The sequence below is a fragment of the Lepidochelys olivacea genome, assembly GCF_965140295.1.
Source record: "Lepidochelys olivacea isolate rLepOli2 genome assembly, chromosome: 3".
Lineage (NCBI taxonomy): Eukaryota > Metazoa > Chordata > Testudines > Cheloniidae > Lepidochelys > Lepidochelys olivacea.
The window spans coordinates 165,255,589-165,274,520 of record NC_140413.1 but is presented as its reverse complement, the minus strand read 5'-3'; the positions used below and the strand labels follow the sequence as shown (position 1 = coordinate 165,274,520).

Here is an 18,932-nt window from a genome sequence, read left to right as displayed (position 1 = left end):
GAGAAAAATACATAGATGCTTTGAATTACATTAAAAAATTCAGCAGCCTCGCTAGAAGCTGATGTTGCATCACTGACCACCAAGTTCAATGAATGAGAACTGCATGGGACAAAAAAAGCTCAAGGGTTTAACTCTCAGATCCGTGTCTGCACTCCTCTGTTCTTTCCTCTCATGTTGGCACCATTATTGTAGCCCTGACCTCTCATGTCAGCTATCGCAATTCCCATATCTTCCAGCTTTTTAAGAAGCACATTTGTCAGACCAGCTCCTGTAGTATCATCAATGTCAATAAATTCTAGAAGATGCTCTCTGACAGTCACCATTGCAGGGACATTTTCACTCAGTTCTGCTGTTGTTACAAAATGCACCATTAAAGTCATTTGTTCCATATGGCTGATGTCAGGTGTGCAGTCCAGAATAACAGAGTAATATCTTGCTGACTTCAGATCTGCCACTATCTTCTGTTTGACTTTTGTTGCCATGAACTGTTTGATCTCATTTTGAATTGTTTTTCCAAGGTAGTGGTGTGTGTACATTTCTTGGGTGGTGACTCTTCTTAGATGCTCCTGGAGTACAGCATCAAACTCAGCCATCAGCTCCACAATTTTAAGGACGTTTCCATTGTTTGGCACATACAGCTGATCTGAAGTGCCACACAGTGCTGGGTTTTGGGTAGCAAGCATTCTCACAATGGCAATGAGCCTTTTCAGAACATTTTGCCAGTAAAGAGACTCTGATGCAATCTTCTCTTGATGCTGATCATCTATGGTGGACTTTAACGTTAATCTCATCTCAAGCTCTTTCCACCTATGGAATGCTCTCTGGTGATTTGCTGCCTTCTCATGGCATGCCAGATTTCTAGCCAGATTTTTCCAGTCCTTTGTTCCTGTAGAATCCAATGTGGCTGGAACATTATACTGGAAAACTTTGCAACAAAACCAGTATGCAGCATTCTGGGTTTCTGAGTACATAAGCTGTGGCCTCTCCACTTTGTCACCATTGGGTATTTCACACCAGTAATGTGTTAGATGGAAACTTCTATTTTCATTGTCTTTGGGGAACATGAAGTTTTTCACTTGCTGTGGCCCATGCAGTACTAGGAAGTCCCTCAGGCTGCTGCTCAAGTAGGTCCACAGTCCTGGATCATCTAGACGTAAGGAACTAAACTCAGCAGCAGCTGTTTCTTGCACCTCCACCACACTCTTCTCTGAGCTACAATTTTCCTCAGGAAAGTGCATGGTTACATCCATTTGAAATGGAGATATGGATGCTGCAGTACCTGCCATGTCACCTGCACTCTGCCTAACTGGAAGATCAGTCATCTCCTCACCACTCACATCCTCACTTGGGCCAGAAGGCTCACCGTGAACATTTGTGTCTATGTATCTTAGGAGAGCTCCTTCCTGCTTAGATAGAAAAGCTTCCTTTGCTTTCTTTCTTTTTCTGAATGCTGCCCCAGAGGGGCGTTTTCTTCTTTCACTCATGACTGCTGTTCTGTGCCAGCTATAGTGGCTCTCAACACTCAATTGAAGGCCTAACTGGCTCCTACTACTTCAGTTGACTGCCTGTTCTCCTCAAGTGGGTTCAGGGAAGCAGCAGGAAACAGGAAGCTCCCTGAGAAGCCATTGTTAATCAGTCCAGGCTGCTGGGGGTGCTAGAGAGATACATAAGAGGCTCCTCCTCCGCTCTCTCCCTGCAGCTCCTGCTGCTTTTTGTTATTGCCTCTCCCCTTTTCTCCTGCCTGTCTGTTATGTCTCTTGTGCCCTCCTTCCTCCAGCACAGCACTCCATCATCTCTGTGCATCTAGAGCAGAGAGAATACATATGCATCAGCAGCAGACACAATTCTCTACACTCTGGGTCCTATGGCACCCCCCCCCACCACAGTCTGGCACCTGAGGCGGCCGCCTCAGTTGCCTCATGGTAAGGCCAGCCCTGCTGAAAAGTAGGCTTTCTGCCTGAAGGGGTCCAAGCATTTCCAGTCCCTATCAAGCGGGGTGGAACTCATTTGGTTTTGATGGACCTGGAAGTTTGCCATGTCCATAACAATGGAGTTGGGGGAAGGGTGGGAGAAAAGAAATTCCATCTCCCCAGCCAGGATGTAAATGGACCAATAAAAAAATATTACAAGTAGGCCTCACTGATGCTGGGGTTTGTCATATAGTTTTGCAGGTCCACAAGAGTCTCACTGATGGGAAAAACTATTCTGGAGGTCAAGGAAGAGTGTGGGATATCAAGGAGTTTGTAATGAATGTCCTTGACTTCCTCCAAGGGTATCTGCAGTGTGTCTGCAATCCTTTTGGCCAAGTCCTGGAAGAGCCGGAAATCATTGGCTAAGGATGGTGGCAGGGCATGAATGCCTCATCTGGAGAGGAGGAAGAGATGTTGGTCCTCAGAGTAACTTGTTCCTCAGCTCCACCCTCCTCTTCTTCCATGATCTCTTCTGAAGGTTTCGAGGTTCTGGATGTCATAGCCAAGGGGGCATGTCTCAGGGGCCCACGAGTGAGACTGGAAGCCTGAGACGTGTGGGGGTGATATGCACCCAGGGATCCCAGTATGGCCACTGGGGCAATGGAATAGAGCCCAGTGGTGGCACCAATGGTTGGTCATACGGCAGATTGAGAGTATACCCAAGGAGTCTCTTGATAGCAGATAATGTAGTAAGGGGGTGTGGCCTCCCTCCAAAATTGATGGTGCGGGGGGGAGAGAGAAACTACTCTCCACTCCCTGGTGGACAGAGCTGGGCAGAGCAGGCACTTCTTAAAGCCTGGTGAGTCGGGAATACCCTGTTTGGGGAAGGGGTCCCCAACCCCAAAAAAGGGGGAAAGAAGGTTTTGCTTGTTTGTTTTTTGTTTTGGAAGAGAGATACAGAGGAAAAGGCTCCAACTAAGACTGAGGATACTAAGTAATAAAAATGCTAAAGAAGCTATCGCAAACAGACAGCTAATGGCTCCGTCTGTAGCCAGGGGCAGTTGAGAAGGAACTGTGGGGGATTAGCCTGTGTGTGCTGGTTAGCCTTGTGGCAGAGCACGAGGAGAGACAGCGCATGTGTGGGCCTAACCAACACTGCTACCAAAGTTCTCCTATCAGCAGCACAGGGACACAAGCACACCCACAGGGACACTACTCAAAGAAGTAGTACTTCCTTATGTTTGTTTTAAACCTGCTGCCTATTAATTTCATTGTGTGAACCCCGGTTCTTGTGTTATGAGAAGAGGTAAATAACACTTCCTTATTCACTTTTTCCACACCACTCATGATTTTATAGATATCCACCATATCCCCTCTTACTAGTCTTTTTTCCAAGATGAAAATTGCCAGTCTTTGTAATCTCTCTTCAGATGGAAGCTGTTCTATCCTCCTAATCATTTTTGTTGCCCTTCTCTGTACCTTTTCCAATTCTAATCTATCTTTTTTTAGATAGGGCAAACAGAACTGCACACAGTATTCAAGGTGAGGGAGTACCATGGATTTATATAGGGGCATTATGATATTTTCTGGTTTATTATCCCTTTCGTAATGGGTCCTAGCATTCTGTTAGCTTTTTTGACTGCCACTGCACATTGAGTGGATGTTTTCAGAGAACTATCCACAATGACTCCAAGATCTCTTTCTTGAATGGTAACAGTTAATTTACACCCCATCATTTTGTATGTATAGTTGGGATTATAATTTTCCAATGTGCATTACTCTGCATTTATCAGCATTGAATTTCATCTGCCATTTTGCTTGCCCAGTCACCCAGTTTTGTGAGATCCCTTAGTAACTCCTCATAGTCTGCTTTGGACCTAATTATCTTCAATAATTTTGTATAGTCTGAAAATTTTGCCAAATCACTGTTTACCCCTTTTCCCACATAATTTATGAATATGCTGAACCGCACTGGTCCCAGTACAGATCTCTGGGGAACACTACAATTTACCTCTCTCCATTCAGAAAATTGACCTTTTAGCTAAAACCTGGTTCTAGAAAAGCATGCAATTCCAGAGGGGTAAAGGGTTTTTTTTCCCCCCACACTAATTCACCCATCCCTACAAACAGCTGATCCAAACTTTGTGGCTGAGAACCATGTCTATTTTTAATTCATTAGAAGTGGTGCAGTTTTGATTTTTCTGGTTTGCCTCTAATTTACACCAACTTATGCTGAAGTCTTAGTTCCATGTTAGCACTGTATCACTATTTCTTTATCTAACTTATTAAAAAAAAATGATAAAAACAAAGAGAAGCCTATACTTCCTTCTTAAAAAACACACCACACATCTGATGGGAATATTTTTTTTTTAAGATGAGTTTTCACTCATGGAAGACGAAATACTGTTTTACACATAAGGGTCAAATTATACTGGCATAAATCTGGAGGAACTGCTGATTTCAAGTGGATTACTCCAGCTTTAGACTGATGCAACCGAGAGATTAATTTGACCTGGATCTTATGTTTAAGTGAGATAGGAGTTACATATGCTTCAGATCTTTTGGGAACAGTTCCTCTAGTAATTGATGCACAATAGTTATTGAGCTGGTCTCTAAAGCCAGAACTGTAATATATTTTCTTTCTTGCTGCTCTAGATCTTAATGCAAGCTTAAAAAAACCTTAATTTATGCTTGCAACTTTTAAGTTCCAAGTACAACAAAAAATGCTTTAGAGTTAAGAAAAACAGCAGAAAATTGAGCAGTGATTAATAAATGGCTAAATTGGCGTTTGGAGGTTCCATCATACTAAAATAATTGTTGCCTATGCTAGTGTTTAGCAGTTAAGAGAGACCATGGAATCAACCGTTTGATTCTCAATTTCATACTGTGCCATACAATCAATTCTTTTTAGTCAGACTGTCTCTAGATTTACTTCTGAGCCATAGTAAAATGAGGAAGCTTTCATTAATCTTTCAGATGCTTCATATTAATGACAAGGCTCTTGCATGAACAATGTAACAGCAATTAAAAAGCCCATTAATCTGCATTACAGCTATTAAAGATGCATGTCATTAAAGGGTATGGAGTTTGATTCATTTTCGCACCCCCCCCAAAAATGGAGCAATTATGCTCTGGCAATGCACTTTGTCATCAAATTAGGTTGGGGTTTTCCAGCAAATGGCTTTGCAGCATTTAGCTCTTCTCCTATTTTATTATTCATGACTGAAATGTGGAAGTCAAGACCTTTGAAATTACTTTACCTTCTTGTGGAGTGGAGATGTTCAATGCATGTGAGCTCTCAGTACAGCCAGCCAAAGTGCAAGCAGTTAGGGTTACACCATAGTTTGTGAAGGGTTGCAAGCCTGTCAACATGCCTACAACAGAAGAAATTAATGTTGCATATGTACACTATGCGGTCCCACGTATGTACGTATACAGTCACAATGCTATAATTACATTGTCCAGCAATATATATTTACATAAAATAATATATTTACAATAGTACAGGAGGAAAGGACAAAGCATTAAACCTTGCATTTCTCATGGTTTGAAATAGTTTCTGCTTTTAAAAAATAAATTGTGTTTTGTTCAAAACATTATGCTAATATTGTGCAGCTGGAATCTTCCAGTTATTCTTTTTAAACTAGAAGTTACTTCAAGATTTCAGCAGCTTAAATATACATAACTATTAATTCATCTTTTCTTTATCCCTTCCCCACCATATTATTTTACTTATAAGTTTGTTTTTCCCAAAGAATTTCTAACCTCTTAGATAAAACTAAAGAGATCTTTCTCTTAGGCATGAACGCTGTTCTACAAAGCTTCCCATTTTAATCAAAGACATCAAGCTCCTGGTACCATATGAAACATACCATCTGGGTTCCATTACTTCAGTGGTATCGTATAATCCCCGTGTTAATACACCACCACAGTAACGGAACTCAGCTGACACAGTACCCAAGGATTCAACAAGGAAAGATTTGTATACTTGTGCTTTTTCAGGACTTATTGGTGTCAGTGAAGAGAGGTGGATAGAATTCCGCTGTAGATCAGCTGTGAGTGATACCAATTTGATTTCACTCCTGGATGCACTCCTGAAAAAAATGATCATCCTAGTACTCAAAAAATGTAGGGATAGGTGTAACGATTCAGTGAGGAGTATTGGTGTAGGAAATCTCACAATTATATTAAATTGGAAAATATAGAAGTACCACAGTGAAAGTATACAAATGTTCAAGAAATCTGTCAAAGCATTAGCAGTTCCCATGTCAAAGCAGGTGAAATAATAAAATAATGTGAAGTGAAACTTCAGAAAAAATTAAAAATTAATAAAAAAGGAGATCAGACTCTTGCTGACTTTCAATGTTCACCATATTCTGATGTCCACTATGTATACACTGACTTCCCAGTGTAGAATTTCACCTTAGGTGCCAAATTGTGCTATTTAGGCACTGTCCTGCACTGGGGTGATAAAAAGCTGTACTTTTTCATGAGAAGCTTGGGAAAGAACTTGCAATTGGAAGCTACAAAATTATATTTAGCCGGAAAATGCAGAGGTAAAGAGCTTGCCCTAAGATCCCTTCAGTGCAGTGTGTCATGATGCTGCCTCCTTCCCCTCCTGCCCCCTTTGGGGTGATGTGCGCACTTGGAGATGGAATTAAGTAGTAGTCCCTATCATTAACAATTAACGCAGAAAATTTCCCTTCCTCTTATACAGGACAACAAAGTAAATGTCAAAGTTTGTGCAGTTTTTCTTTGATGTGCACAGGTGACAATCCAAAGAGAGGTGATGTATTCTCCTAGTATTTGCTAAGAAGCTTGTAGACGCTACAATTTTCCAGACCAATCTTTCACTGAAATGGAGATGCTTGGTTTATTCTTGTACTTGACTGAAAAATCCTGAAAGTTTGGCATCTGCAAGATCTTTCAATTTATCTCTTTTAGGGCCTGATTCTACTCTCCCTTACAACAGTATAAATCAGGAGTAACTCCAGTCAATGTAGTTCCATTTAAGAGTAAAAATGGTGAAAGATCAATACCATCCCTCTATGATCATAGTTCTTGATTCTGCTAATCATCAGTTGATAATGGAAAGCTGCACTGACACCTCTGAATCTAATGTAAATGCTACAGCAGATACACTGAAGGCAAAGCAGGGTCAGCAGCAGTACCGACAAACTTTGCTTGTAATCTTTCGATGATGGAAGACAGCAATTTGAAAGCACATTGAATAAGCATAAAGTAGGCATTATTGATGTTTTTAAAGTTTTAGCATCCCGTGTAATGCAGAAATGCAGGCATCTGTATTAAACTATTTGGCACCAGCATCTCCAGGGAATCTCTCTGCTAAGCACTAATGCATTTTGCATTAATACTTAACATTGACACATACCTAGTGGGGGGGAAGGAGGAAGAGGAAAGTAAAACCACACAGTTTGAATTACCTTGAGCCAATAAATAGGTGCATGAATCAATGCATCTAAATCTGACATTTGCATGTTCTCTGCTGTGAGAAGTGTGGAAGGGGATATTTTGTTATACATCAAGTGCCTTTTCACATTGTATTCTGCTGTGCTTTTGAATGCAATTTAGTTGTATTTTACATTTAGCAGCCATAGCCTATTCTCCTTATGAGATAGAGAGTTAATACTCCTTGAATTTCTTCTTGGGGAAGACATTCTGGGGGGTCCCCAATGGCTTCAGGCACCACCAGCAGCAATAGTACATCCAGAAAGATGCCCCAAGCACTGGAGGAATTTTTATTTATTTTAAAAAATGGAAAGATTTTACATGCTGTATCTGCACTGCATTAGATTTTACATATGGAATCATTTGACAGGGATATGAAGGACAGTGGGCATCTAAAAAAAGCTTTCTTTTTGTAAATCTTGTTCATTGTTTTTAGTAAAGGCTTATCCAGAGAAATTCTATTTTGACATTTTATAATTCACCCCTTTCCTTTACACGTCACACCCACTATTTTGCTGGCAACGAGGAAGTAGATGAACTGAATAGGTAGGCAATGGAAAGTGCAGTTTTTATTTACATACTTCAACAAACTACTTTTTTTCTCAGCTGCCAACCTAGCTATTTGGCCAGCATCCGCTGTAATCTGTTCTCCTTCATTATGTTAATCTGTGGGCGGAAAGATTGCTGTCATCTTCAAATCGCTTGTACAGCAATGGTAAACACCTTAGCCTGTCTGTAATTGGACAGGTGTCTGCTTTGGTGTCACTTGGCTTTTAATTCAATTAAAGAACTGGCTGCTCTTCTCTCATTACCTGCTCATTTCCCCTGCACTTTTAGTCAGCTATTGAAATTTACACCCGGGGCCTGCCTATCCCAGAGTGCAAAGTCAGCAATCCCATAACAAAGATAATCTTTGATATACGTGCTTTAATTTATAGCAGAGCAAAGAAAAGTATGTAATCTTGTTATAAAACTGCCCTGAGACCCATTTGAAAATGGTAGAGGGTCTTTTAAATAGTTTCTTAATCCTTAATTTGTACACTGTCATGTCAGCATCTCTTAAAGGCAACACTTGACATCCAGGTAGATAGTTCATTTGGCTGCATCACGAAGTGAAACTAACCACACAAAATTCTGCCCTCATATATGCATACATAGCTACCACTGAAGTAAACAGGAGCTGTGTGGATAAACCAGTGGGTGGAATGGAATGCTGAGTAAATGGTACAGTCAAAGTTGCTTGAAATTAGAGAACATTACCTCTGCAATAGAATCATCCTCCCAACATTTGAGTTACGAGATCCCCAGTCTTTTTCAGCCTGCTACTGAAGTACAGTTGAATTCTTCTAGGTTTTAAATTTACATCACAGAATAAGTTCCAAGCCTTAAAATCCACATGGTGGATTAGAGACAGTAAATCAATCCAATGCACCACTCTTTCTGCCCACTAAAAGGAACCTCAGGAAATAAATTAAAGTCCTAACACAGACATTTTGACGCAGTGACCCCATGAAACTGAATAATGTCATTTGTTAAATATGGATGTAAAGTTAACAGTGTAACAGATCCGTAAACCCACACCTAGAACATTAAGCCCACTTGGTATGCAAAACTAGTATTTAATTTTCTATACTTTTATTAAAATGTTTTTTAAATTATTTGTAATATTTAAAGCTGGGATTTAGTAACAGTTTAGGAAAAAAAACACGAGGTTTATTCTCACATTATATGAAATGGGGGAAACATGCATGGAAATGAACAGCAGAAAAGGGTCCACAATAAATTTATGGTAAAATGGAGGTCTGGTAAGATGAACAGTTAGGCGACACTGCAGTAGAATGACTGTACCCAATCGGGCGAGGAATGTGGGACGAACCCCAGCAGCAACAGTTAAGATATTTGTACACCAATACAAGGAGCCTGGGTAACAAACCGGAGGAACTAGAACTACTGGTGCAGGAAGTGAAACCAGATATTACAGGGATAACAGAAACATGGTGGAATAGTAGTCATGACTGGAGTACGGGTATTGAAAGGTATGGGCTGTTCAAGAAAGAAAGAAAGAAAGAAAGAAAGATAAAGGTGGTTGAGTAGACTTGTATATTAATGCCAAGATAGACTGTAAAGAAATTAGAAGTGATAGAATGGATAAGATAAAGTCTGTGTGGGCCAAAATCACTTTGGGGAAGAAAGCTACTAGAGAATCCCTGATATAGTGCTTGAGGTGTGTTACAGACCACCAGGATCCAATTTGGCTATGGATAGAGACCTCTTTAATGTTTTTAATTAACTAAATACTACTGGAAATTGTGTGATTATGGGAACCTTTAATTTCCCAAATATAGATTGGAGGACAAGTGTTACTAAGTACAGTAGGGCCCAGATTTTCCTGGATGTGATAGCTGACAGATTTCTTCACCAGATAGTTGTTGAACCAAGAAGAGGTGATGTCATTTTAGATTTGTATTGGTGAGTAGTGAGGCCCTCATAGACGAACTGGTTGTAGAGGACAGCCTTGGTTCAAGTGATCCTGAGTTAATTCAGTTTAAAATGAGATCTGCAACAAGAGTTCTTGATTTCAAAAGAGCTAACTTTAATAAATTAAGGGGATTAATTAGGGAAGTGGACTGGACCAAAGAACTCAAGGACTTGAATGTGGAGGAGGCCTGGAATTACTTTAAGTCATAGTTGCAGAAGCTATCTGAAGCCTGCATCCCAAATAAAGGGAAAAAATCGTAAGGAAGGGTTGCAGACTAAGCTGGATGAGTAAGCATCTCAAACAGGTGATTAAGAAAAAGCAGAAAGCCTACAAGGAATGGAAGACGGGGGATCAGCAAGGAAAGCTACCTCTTGGAGGTCAGAAAGTGTAGGAAAAAAATGTGAACTGCCAAAAGCCAAGCAGAGTGGGACATTGAAAAGGGAATTAAAACCACAAATAAGAGGTTCTATAGCTACATAAATAATAATAAAAAAAAAAAAACAAGAAAAGAAGAAGTGGGACTGCTAACCACTTAGGGTGGGGTGGAGATTAAAGATAATTTAGGCATGACCCTACACCTAAACATATACTTTGCCTCAGTTTTTAATGAGGCTAATGAATAGCTTAGAGGTAGAGGCAGGGTGGCTAATGGGAACGAGTATATGCAGGTAGAAATTACCACGTCCGAGTTGTAAGTCAAACTCAAACACCTTAATGGGACTTAATCAAATCAGATAATCTCCATCCAAGAATATTAAAGGAACTGGCACATGAAATCACAAGCCCAATAGAAAAGACTTTAATGACTCTGTAAACTCAGGGGTTATGCCCTGACTGGAGAATTGCTAACATAGTCCCCACAGGTGTCGACTTTGTGGGGGTGGGAGAGGCTTGACCCCCGGCCTGCCCCAGGCCCTGCCCCCACTCCACCCCTTTCCCAAAGGCCACCCCCCGACCTGCCTTGCCCCGCCTCCTCCCCCCCAGTGCCTCCTGCCCACCACTGAACAGCTGATCACAGCGTGTGGGGGGCACTGGGAGGGAGGAGGAGGAGGAACTTATTGGCAGGGCCCACTTGTGGGTGAAAGGTGCTGATTGTTGGGGCAGCTGGTGGGTGCTGAGCACCCATTATTTTTTTCCCATGGGTACTCCAGCCCCAGAGCACCCATGGAGTTGGTGCCTACAATAGTTCTTATTTTTAAGAAAGGGAAAAAAAGTGATCCAGGAAACTACAGACCTGTTAGTTTGACCTTAATTGTATGCAAGGTCAAACAAATTTTAAAAGAGAAAGTAGTTAAGGACAGAGGCGAATTGTAATTGGGATAAAACTGTAATTGGTTTTACAAAATGTAGATTATGCCAGACCAACCTGATCTCCTTCTTTGAGAAGATAACTGATTTTTTAGACAAAGGAAATGCAGTAGATCTAATCTACCTGGATTTCAATAAGGCATTTGATACAGTTCCACATGGGAAATTATTAGTTAAATTGGAGAAGATGGGGATATATGAGAATTGAAAGGTGGATAAGGAACTGGTTAAAGGGATGACTACAAGAGGTCATACTGAAAGGCAAACTGCCAGCCTGGACAGAGTTTACTAGTTGAGTTCCTCAAGGATCAGTTTTGGGACCAAACTTATTTAACGTTTTTATTACTGACCTTGGCACAAAAAAGTGAGAGTGCGCTAATAAAATTTGCAGAGACATGAAGTTGGGAGGCATAGCCACTGCAAAGGAGGACCGGAATATCATACAAGAAGATGTGGATGACCTTGTAAACTGGAGTAATAGAAATGAAATGAAATTTAATAGTGCAAAGTCATGCATTTAGGGATTAACAAGAATTTTTTTGATAAACTGGGGACTTTATCAGTTGGAAGCAACATAAGAGGAGAAAGACCTGGGTATATTGGTTGATCATAGGATGACTATAAGCCGTCAATGCAATGCGGCCATGAAAAAGGCTAATGCAGTACAAGGATGCATCAGGCGAGGTATTTGCAAAAGAGACAGGGAAGTGTTAGTACCATTATAAAAGGCATTGGTGAGACCTCATCTGGAATACTGTATGCAATTCCAGTCTCCCATATTTAAGAAGGATGAATTCAAACTGGAACAGGTGCAGAGAAGGGCAACTAGGATGATCCGAGGAATGGAAAACCTATCTTATTAGAGGAGACTCAAAGAACTTGGCTTGTTTAGCCTAACCAAAAGAAGGCGGGGGGGGGGGGGATGGGAGGCGGAGATATGATTGCTCTGTATAAATACATCAAAGGGAAAATACCAGAGAGAGAGTGGAGTTTTTTTAAGTTAAGAGCCAAAGTAGAAACAAGAACAAATGGCTATAAACTAGCCATCAACAAGTTTAGGCTCAAAATTAGATGAAGGTTTTTAACCATCAGAGGACTCAAAGTTCTGGAATAGCCTTCCAAGGGGAGCAGCAGGGTCAAAAAACATAACCAGCTTCAAGACTGAGCTTGATAATTTTATGGAGGGGGTGGTATGATGGGACTTTCTACAATGGCGTGTGGCCCAGCAGTGATTGCCAGTAGCAAAAATCCCCAACTGCTGGAGACAGGACCCGAGAAGGGGAGGGTCTAAGTTACTACAGAAAATTCTTTCCCAGGTATCTGCCTGGTAGTATTGCCCACATGTTTAGGGTCTAACTAATCGCCATATTTGGGGTTGGGAAGGAATTTTCCCCCAGGTCAGATTGGCTGAGACCTTGGGGGCTTTTTCACCTTCCTCTGCAACATGAGGCATGGGGCACTTGCAGGTTTAAACTAGTATAAATTGTGGATTCTCTGTAACTTGAAGTCTTTAAACCAAGATTTGAGGACTTCAGTAACCCAGCCAGAGGTTAGGGGTCTATTAAAAGAGTGGGTGGGTGAACTTCTGTGGCCTGTTGCTAGAAGTGAAGAGCAGTATGCAAATTGGCTATGTCTAAAAGGGGAATTCCCATCACTTCATGCCTCCCAGCAGGATTCTGTTCTCTTTACTTTGGCAGATGCTGTGAAATGGGTACATAATTCCAAATGGAGGATGGAGCTACGTTGCCACTGAGGCATATGGGCCAGTGCTCCATTCAGCAAAATTAGAAAATAAATTCAATGGAATTACCGCACCTTAGTGCAGCCACCTTTTAAATGAAGAGTCTTTGTCAAAGCAGCTGCTCCAGACCATTGCCGTGCATTCCACAAAGGTGTTTCTCTAAGCAGGCACAGGTCTTCAGAGATGGGAATCCAGGCTTTTATGAATACTTATGTGTATATATTATTCACAATAATGGACTGGTTAAATGACCTGATGAAGGCCTGAGTTTTAAATCTAAATTCAGTAAAGGAGCTTTACAAAACAGTCAGAAAATAATCACCAACCCAGGCGCAATATCTATTTGCCCTTTCTGTTCTGATAATGTAAATAATAATGATACTTTCCCTACCTGCCAAAAATGTTCTCATCCCAGGCTAGAGTGCGAGTACAATTTTGTAAGGTTGCATTAGCACAATTTTGTCAGACATATTTAGAATTTTATATTTATGTCATACTCATTTGATGGATTTTACCTTTATTTTTTGTGTTGCAAGAGGTTTTCAAAGCTGACTGAAGTATTTAGCCATACAGTGAATGGGAGTTGAATGGACAATTTCTGTGACAATTTTCTATTTTTTTCTGTGACAATTTTACATTGTTTTCCCCTTGCAGTACTAATTTATGGTGACCCATTTTAAAGCATTTAAATCACATATAAAAGACTAAAACAACACTGTTCATCTTCCTCTCTCCCCTCCAGTGGTTGCGAAACATTTATAAAAGAAAAAAAGTTATAAAACAAGCCATACAAAAAAATTTTTTTTTTAAGATTGTATTTAGTCAATGCTCTAATGACTAACTATTGATACAAAGGAGAATGGCTTCAAGGAAAAGACTTGCACCAAAATTCCTCAAAGCCCAGTTGATAAGGCACTTTCCTCCAACACGGGAGACCCAAGTTCAAATCCCTTCTCCACATCAGGCAGAGAGGGAGTTGAACACAGGGCTCAGACGAGTGCCATAACCGCTGGGCTACAGGTTAAAAGAAACCACCACTGACAAGTTCCCGTTCAGTCATTTTGTGAATGGCACTTAAATCCCAAAATAAATTGAGCCAAAAGTATTCAGTGAATTAATGTAAAATTCATGAATAATTAGGGGTAGATGAAAACTACATTTGTTTGTGAATAAACTATTTATTAAAAAAAATTTCCACCACCACCACCTCCTCCACCCACCCTGCTGTTCTGCAAATAATTTCCTTTGCTTTTGATTTCAGAAAATGCCTGGAAGAAAAACGAAACATTTTGTTCAAAATGAATTTTTTGTCAATTTTTTTTATTTTGAAAAAAAATTATTTTTTATTTTTTATTTTTTGGCAGTTTTTAGTTTGGGTTCAATCTGAGCTCAATTTTTTTTAGATTTTTTCAAAACTACCAGCAAACTGAAAAATCAAATATTCATTTGCTCTAATTGTGAGGACCATACACATATCCATAATCAAGGTTTATCATGATAATGATAGAAGGAAATCACACAGCTTACACCTTATTTCAAGTCAGATGCAGTACATAGCACCATTCATATTTTTATTCTTTCGGCTATGGGCACTGTTTATATAATTTATGCCGGGGCAAATGGTTCAGACCAAAGATATCCAAATAGCAAGGATAAAGAAAGAGTTGATTTCAGAATCTGTGTATATATGTATTTGTGTGTGTGTGTGTGTGTGTATATATATATACATACACACACAGATACACTCATATTTAAATATGATCAGTCAACTGATAGAGTAACAACTTCCAAAAAAAAAAATCTGCTCTGGAAAGTACTAATTTAAAACTAAGTTCTATGGTTAATTATTTGCATAACTTAGAATCTGAAAATACATTTTTATAATTATTAAAGAAATAGGTTAAACATGCTGGATTGCATTTTGCATTTTGTGTAGTTATTTACACCTGTGTAAAATGCATTGAAAATGCTAGCATTCTAATACCTAACAGGTAGCTGAGGCAAACTTGTCTACTGTTTAGAGCAGGGAGTCAGAACATCTAAATTCTATTTTTAATCTATGCCATTGACTCACTGTGTGACCATAAGCAAATCAATTCATTAATCTGGGCCTCAAATTCACCCACCTACAAAGTGGGGGCAATATTGTATTTAACTACTGTGAGGAGGTATTTTGAAGCTAATGTCTTTAATGTCTTTAAACATGTCTTTGAGACACATGTAAAATAGTATCTGTAAAACTAACTTGTGGTATTATGAGACAATACTGATGGTCAGAAATTGGCCTAACATTTATGTGATTGTTTTAGAGTTGTAACAGACTTGGGTACCTGAGAATATGATGACATACTAACAACAATGAAGTAGGAAAGCACTTTTTCCGCTTGTCTGACTACATTTCTGATTTACTGATGCTTGAAACATCATTTGCAGAAGTAGCAAAATTCAAATGAACAAAAGACCTGGAACCTGTTCTATGGGAAACCAAGTTCCCTGTGGTGTATTGAAGAGTAATCTACATGGTGCAGAACTCTCAAAGATTTACAGGTTCCCTCTCTCTTTTAAATATACTGCATTAGACAGAGAAGTGTCTTACCTGATGGTTCTTATCCAAATACCCAGGCTTGCCATTCCAACTATGGGTTTTGCTTTGCTCTGAAGCTCCAGGAGTCAGATTAGACCTACTGGTCACAGCAAGGAGGCTTAATGTCTCCTTCTGGGAACAACCCACATTAGATTACTTCCAAAGCTGAAATGCATTCTAAGGACTTTGATTAACTATATTGAACCATTAGTATATCTTTTTCTGAGATATCCATGTACAGAGCACAAAAGGCATAAAGGTCTAAAGTAATTACAAATGCATGTCAAGGGAGGGATGGAATGGTGATCATGGATAGTTGGAAAAGAAAAATCCATTAGACAACAAATTTCTCTTTTTCCGTCATATTCCGGGTCACAATTCCAACATTAGGGTTTCTGCAGCACTTGGATTTTTGCAGCAGTGAAACCTCAGGTTGAGCAACCATAACCACAGCTATGTTACAAAAAAAAAAAAAAAGCCTAATTGCATTAAGCTTATTTGATATAGTATTTTTGCCATTTAGTAATTAAAGCTTCTGTTTTTCTTGACAGCCAGGAACAGTAACAAATAAAACTAATAAGTGTGCTGTAGATCTCCTGAATGGATTTATTCTGATGAGACTAGTTCCAAAATAGGACATTGCTTTTCTCTCTGGTGCACTGACTTAGGGCAGAATATTGGAAGGACAAGATGTGCCTAGTGAAAAGGAGAGATCATTTCCTGTCCACTTTGTCAAAATGGAAGGTACAGCCCTGCATAGCACAAACGAGGATTTCAGTTTAAACACTAAGGGGTCAACAGGAGCTCAAAGAGATGCTTGGTAAAGACATTTAGCACCAAGCTGAGTTTCTCCAATGCTACCCTAAAGTGTTTGGTTTCTTCATTTGGGAGGTTAGTTGTTTTGTTGGGTTTTTTTGAGCATCAATTAATTAATAAAGGTGAGATGTGAAGAAGCCTTACTGGAATCATCCTATAGTGTATGGAATTGTGGAGGCACATTTGAGAAGTGTTTGCCTCAAGGCTGAGTGATAACTCACCCTGTGAATAATCAAGGATCTGTGAGATGTGGCTGAACTGAATCTATTCCAAACCATAGTATACTCTAACTTAGTGAGCTGTCTTAGAGAAGGGAGTGTTTCACTCAATTTCTGAAAATAGCCTTTCCTGCTGGGGCACAGGAATGGAAACTTTTTTACCTGATCATTTCCTTTCTGCTAGAAGCATCTCCCACAATTCTGCTATGCATGGGCTGCTGTCCTTTCTCTGCAGCTTCCAGAGGCATTTGAAAGCTCCAGCATGGCTCACATTGGTCACACTCCCTTCTCCCGCTTGCCACCAGATGAGTCATTCCATAGCTGTGTGAAAAACTCATAAAGGAAATTATTTATTACAGTAACATCAATGTCCAACTTGTTGATTATGTACACCAAGCCAATTATCTGAATGGCAGATAGGCCAAGTAAAATGCTGACCCCCTTGGCAGAAAGCCATCCAGGGTGGGTAGAATAGTGGGAGACAGTGCTAACTGAAAGGAAATTATTGGGTAAGAAATTTTCCATCCTGTAGGCCAGTGCCTCTTACAATTCTGCTATGCACAGGAAGTAGCGAGCAGTGAACAGGAGTAGGGAGGAACATCAAAAGGTAAACAGAAAGAGATTGAGAGACCTTTCCTTGAAAACTGTCCAAAAGGCACGGCCACTACTGGACCACTGCCTGGAGCATCTTCCTACCTTAGGAGACTTCTGTGGAGGGCAGAAAGTCCACTTTGTAATGTTTGATAAAGTTGTTAACCAATGACTATGTGGCGACTCTGCACATCTCTGCAGTGGAGGCGCATGCTTGTTTGCTCCATGAGGTACCCATGGATGTCGTGGAGGATGCCCTGATCCCTTTTGGAACAGGAGTGCCTGACACATTGTGAGCCTCAATATGGCACAGTCTGACCAATCTAGCAAGAGATAGCCTGAGACTCTGAGCCCTTGACATTTCAGAGGAAAGGAGAAAAACAGGGTGCCTGTCTTCCTTGTGGACTGTGTGCATTTGAGGTAGATTTTTGGTGCTCTTCTGACATCTCAAGTGTGCCACAGCTTCTCAGACAGGTGCTGTGGCTTTGGGCAGAAGGGCAGAAAGATAATCTCCTGTGAGGTACAGAAAGGAGAGTTCACCTTGGGGAGAAACAACTCCAGAGTTCTTAGTACCACCTTGTCATCACGGAACATGCAGAACCTCCAGCTCTGAACCGTGCCTAGTAGATGTGATGGTGACCAGAAAACTAGTTTTGATGGAAGGATAAAAGGATGATATAGAAATCAGAATCTCTTAAGGGTGAGTGGTTAGGGCCTTCAACTCCAGTGGTAGGTCTCATTTAGGGAAGATTGGGCTGGGCTGAAGACCTTTATCCACACCTTTTTGGAGAAAGTCCAAGATAGCTGGAATTCCAATTAGCATTGTGCTCCTGGCACCAAAGGCTGAACTTGGTCCAATTGAAGAAATAGGCTTTTATTGTGGAGATTCACCTGGATGTGAGCAAAGTCCTGATCACTTTGGAAGATACGTCTAGTACTGCTAACACTTGCCTTGAAGAGAGCCTTGGAGAGGAATGTCTGGTCTGGTTTGGGTAGCAGCTGTAATGGTAATTCCAGTTTCAGTTTTATCAGATCAGAGAGTGGAGTTATCACAATCTCCTTTGCTTGTTCCTGCTTAATTTTTGGATTACTTGCCCTATGAGAGGGAAGGGTGGGACTGCATGCAGAGCTATACTAATTTTTCCTTCTTGGATGTTTATCACAGAATCATAGTGTTACAAGGGATCACAAGGGTCATCTAGTCTAACCCCCTGCCAGGATGTAGGATTTGTTGTGTCTAAACCATACAAGACAGATGGCTGTCCAGCCTCCTTTTGAAAGCCTCCAGTGAAGTTGTTTCCACAACCTCCCGAGGCAGTCTGTTCTATTGTCCTACTGTTCTTACAGTTAGGAAGTTTTTCCTGACATGTAATCTAAATCTGCTATGCTGTACTTTGAAACCATTCCTTCTTCTCTCTTGCCACAGAGGGAAGGACAACAACTTTTTTCCATCTTTTTTATGGCAGCCTTTCAAGTATCTGAAGACTGCTATCCTGTCCCCTTCTTAATCTCCTCTTTTCCAAACTAAACATACTTAGTTCCTTCAGCTTTTGCTCAGATGGCTTGCGTTCCATCCCTTTGGTCATCTTTGTCACTCACCTTTGGATCCTTTCCAGTTTCTCTATGTCCTTTCTGTACACTGGTGACCAAAATTGGACACAGTACTCCAGCTGAGGCCTAACCAGTACCAAATGGAGTGGTATTTTCACCTTCCATGACTTGCATACAGTGCTTCTGTTAATGCAACCTAAAATTTGGTTTTTTTTGCAACAATACTGAATTGCTGACTCATATTGAGATTGTGATCCACCACAAC

General features: G+C 40.4%; 1 protein-coding gene across 2 annotated transcripts in view; it reads right to left on the bottom strand.

Annotated features, from left to right (window-relative positions):
• The window catches only part of USH2A (usherin), a gene marked incomplete at its 5' end in the record, with an annotated part of 586,511 nt that overhangs the window by 309,333 nt on the left and 258,246 nt on the right, over window positions 1-18,932 (bottom strand). For both annotated transcript variants that reach the window (XM_084623291.1, XM_084623290.1), the window contains one exon: window positions 5,171-5,284. In XM_084623291.1, coding sequence (XP_084479417.1) covers window positions 5,171-5,284 — 114 coding nt within the window. The remainder of the gene's footprint in view (window positions 1-5,170; window positions 5,285-18,932) is intronic.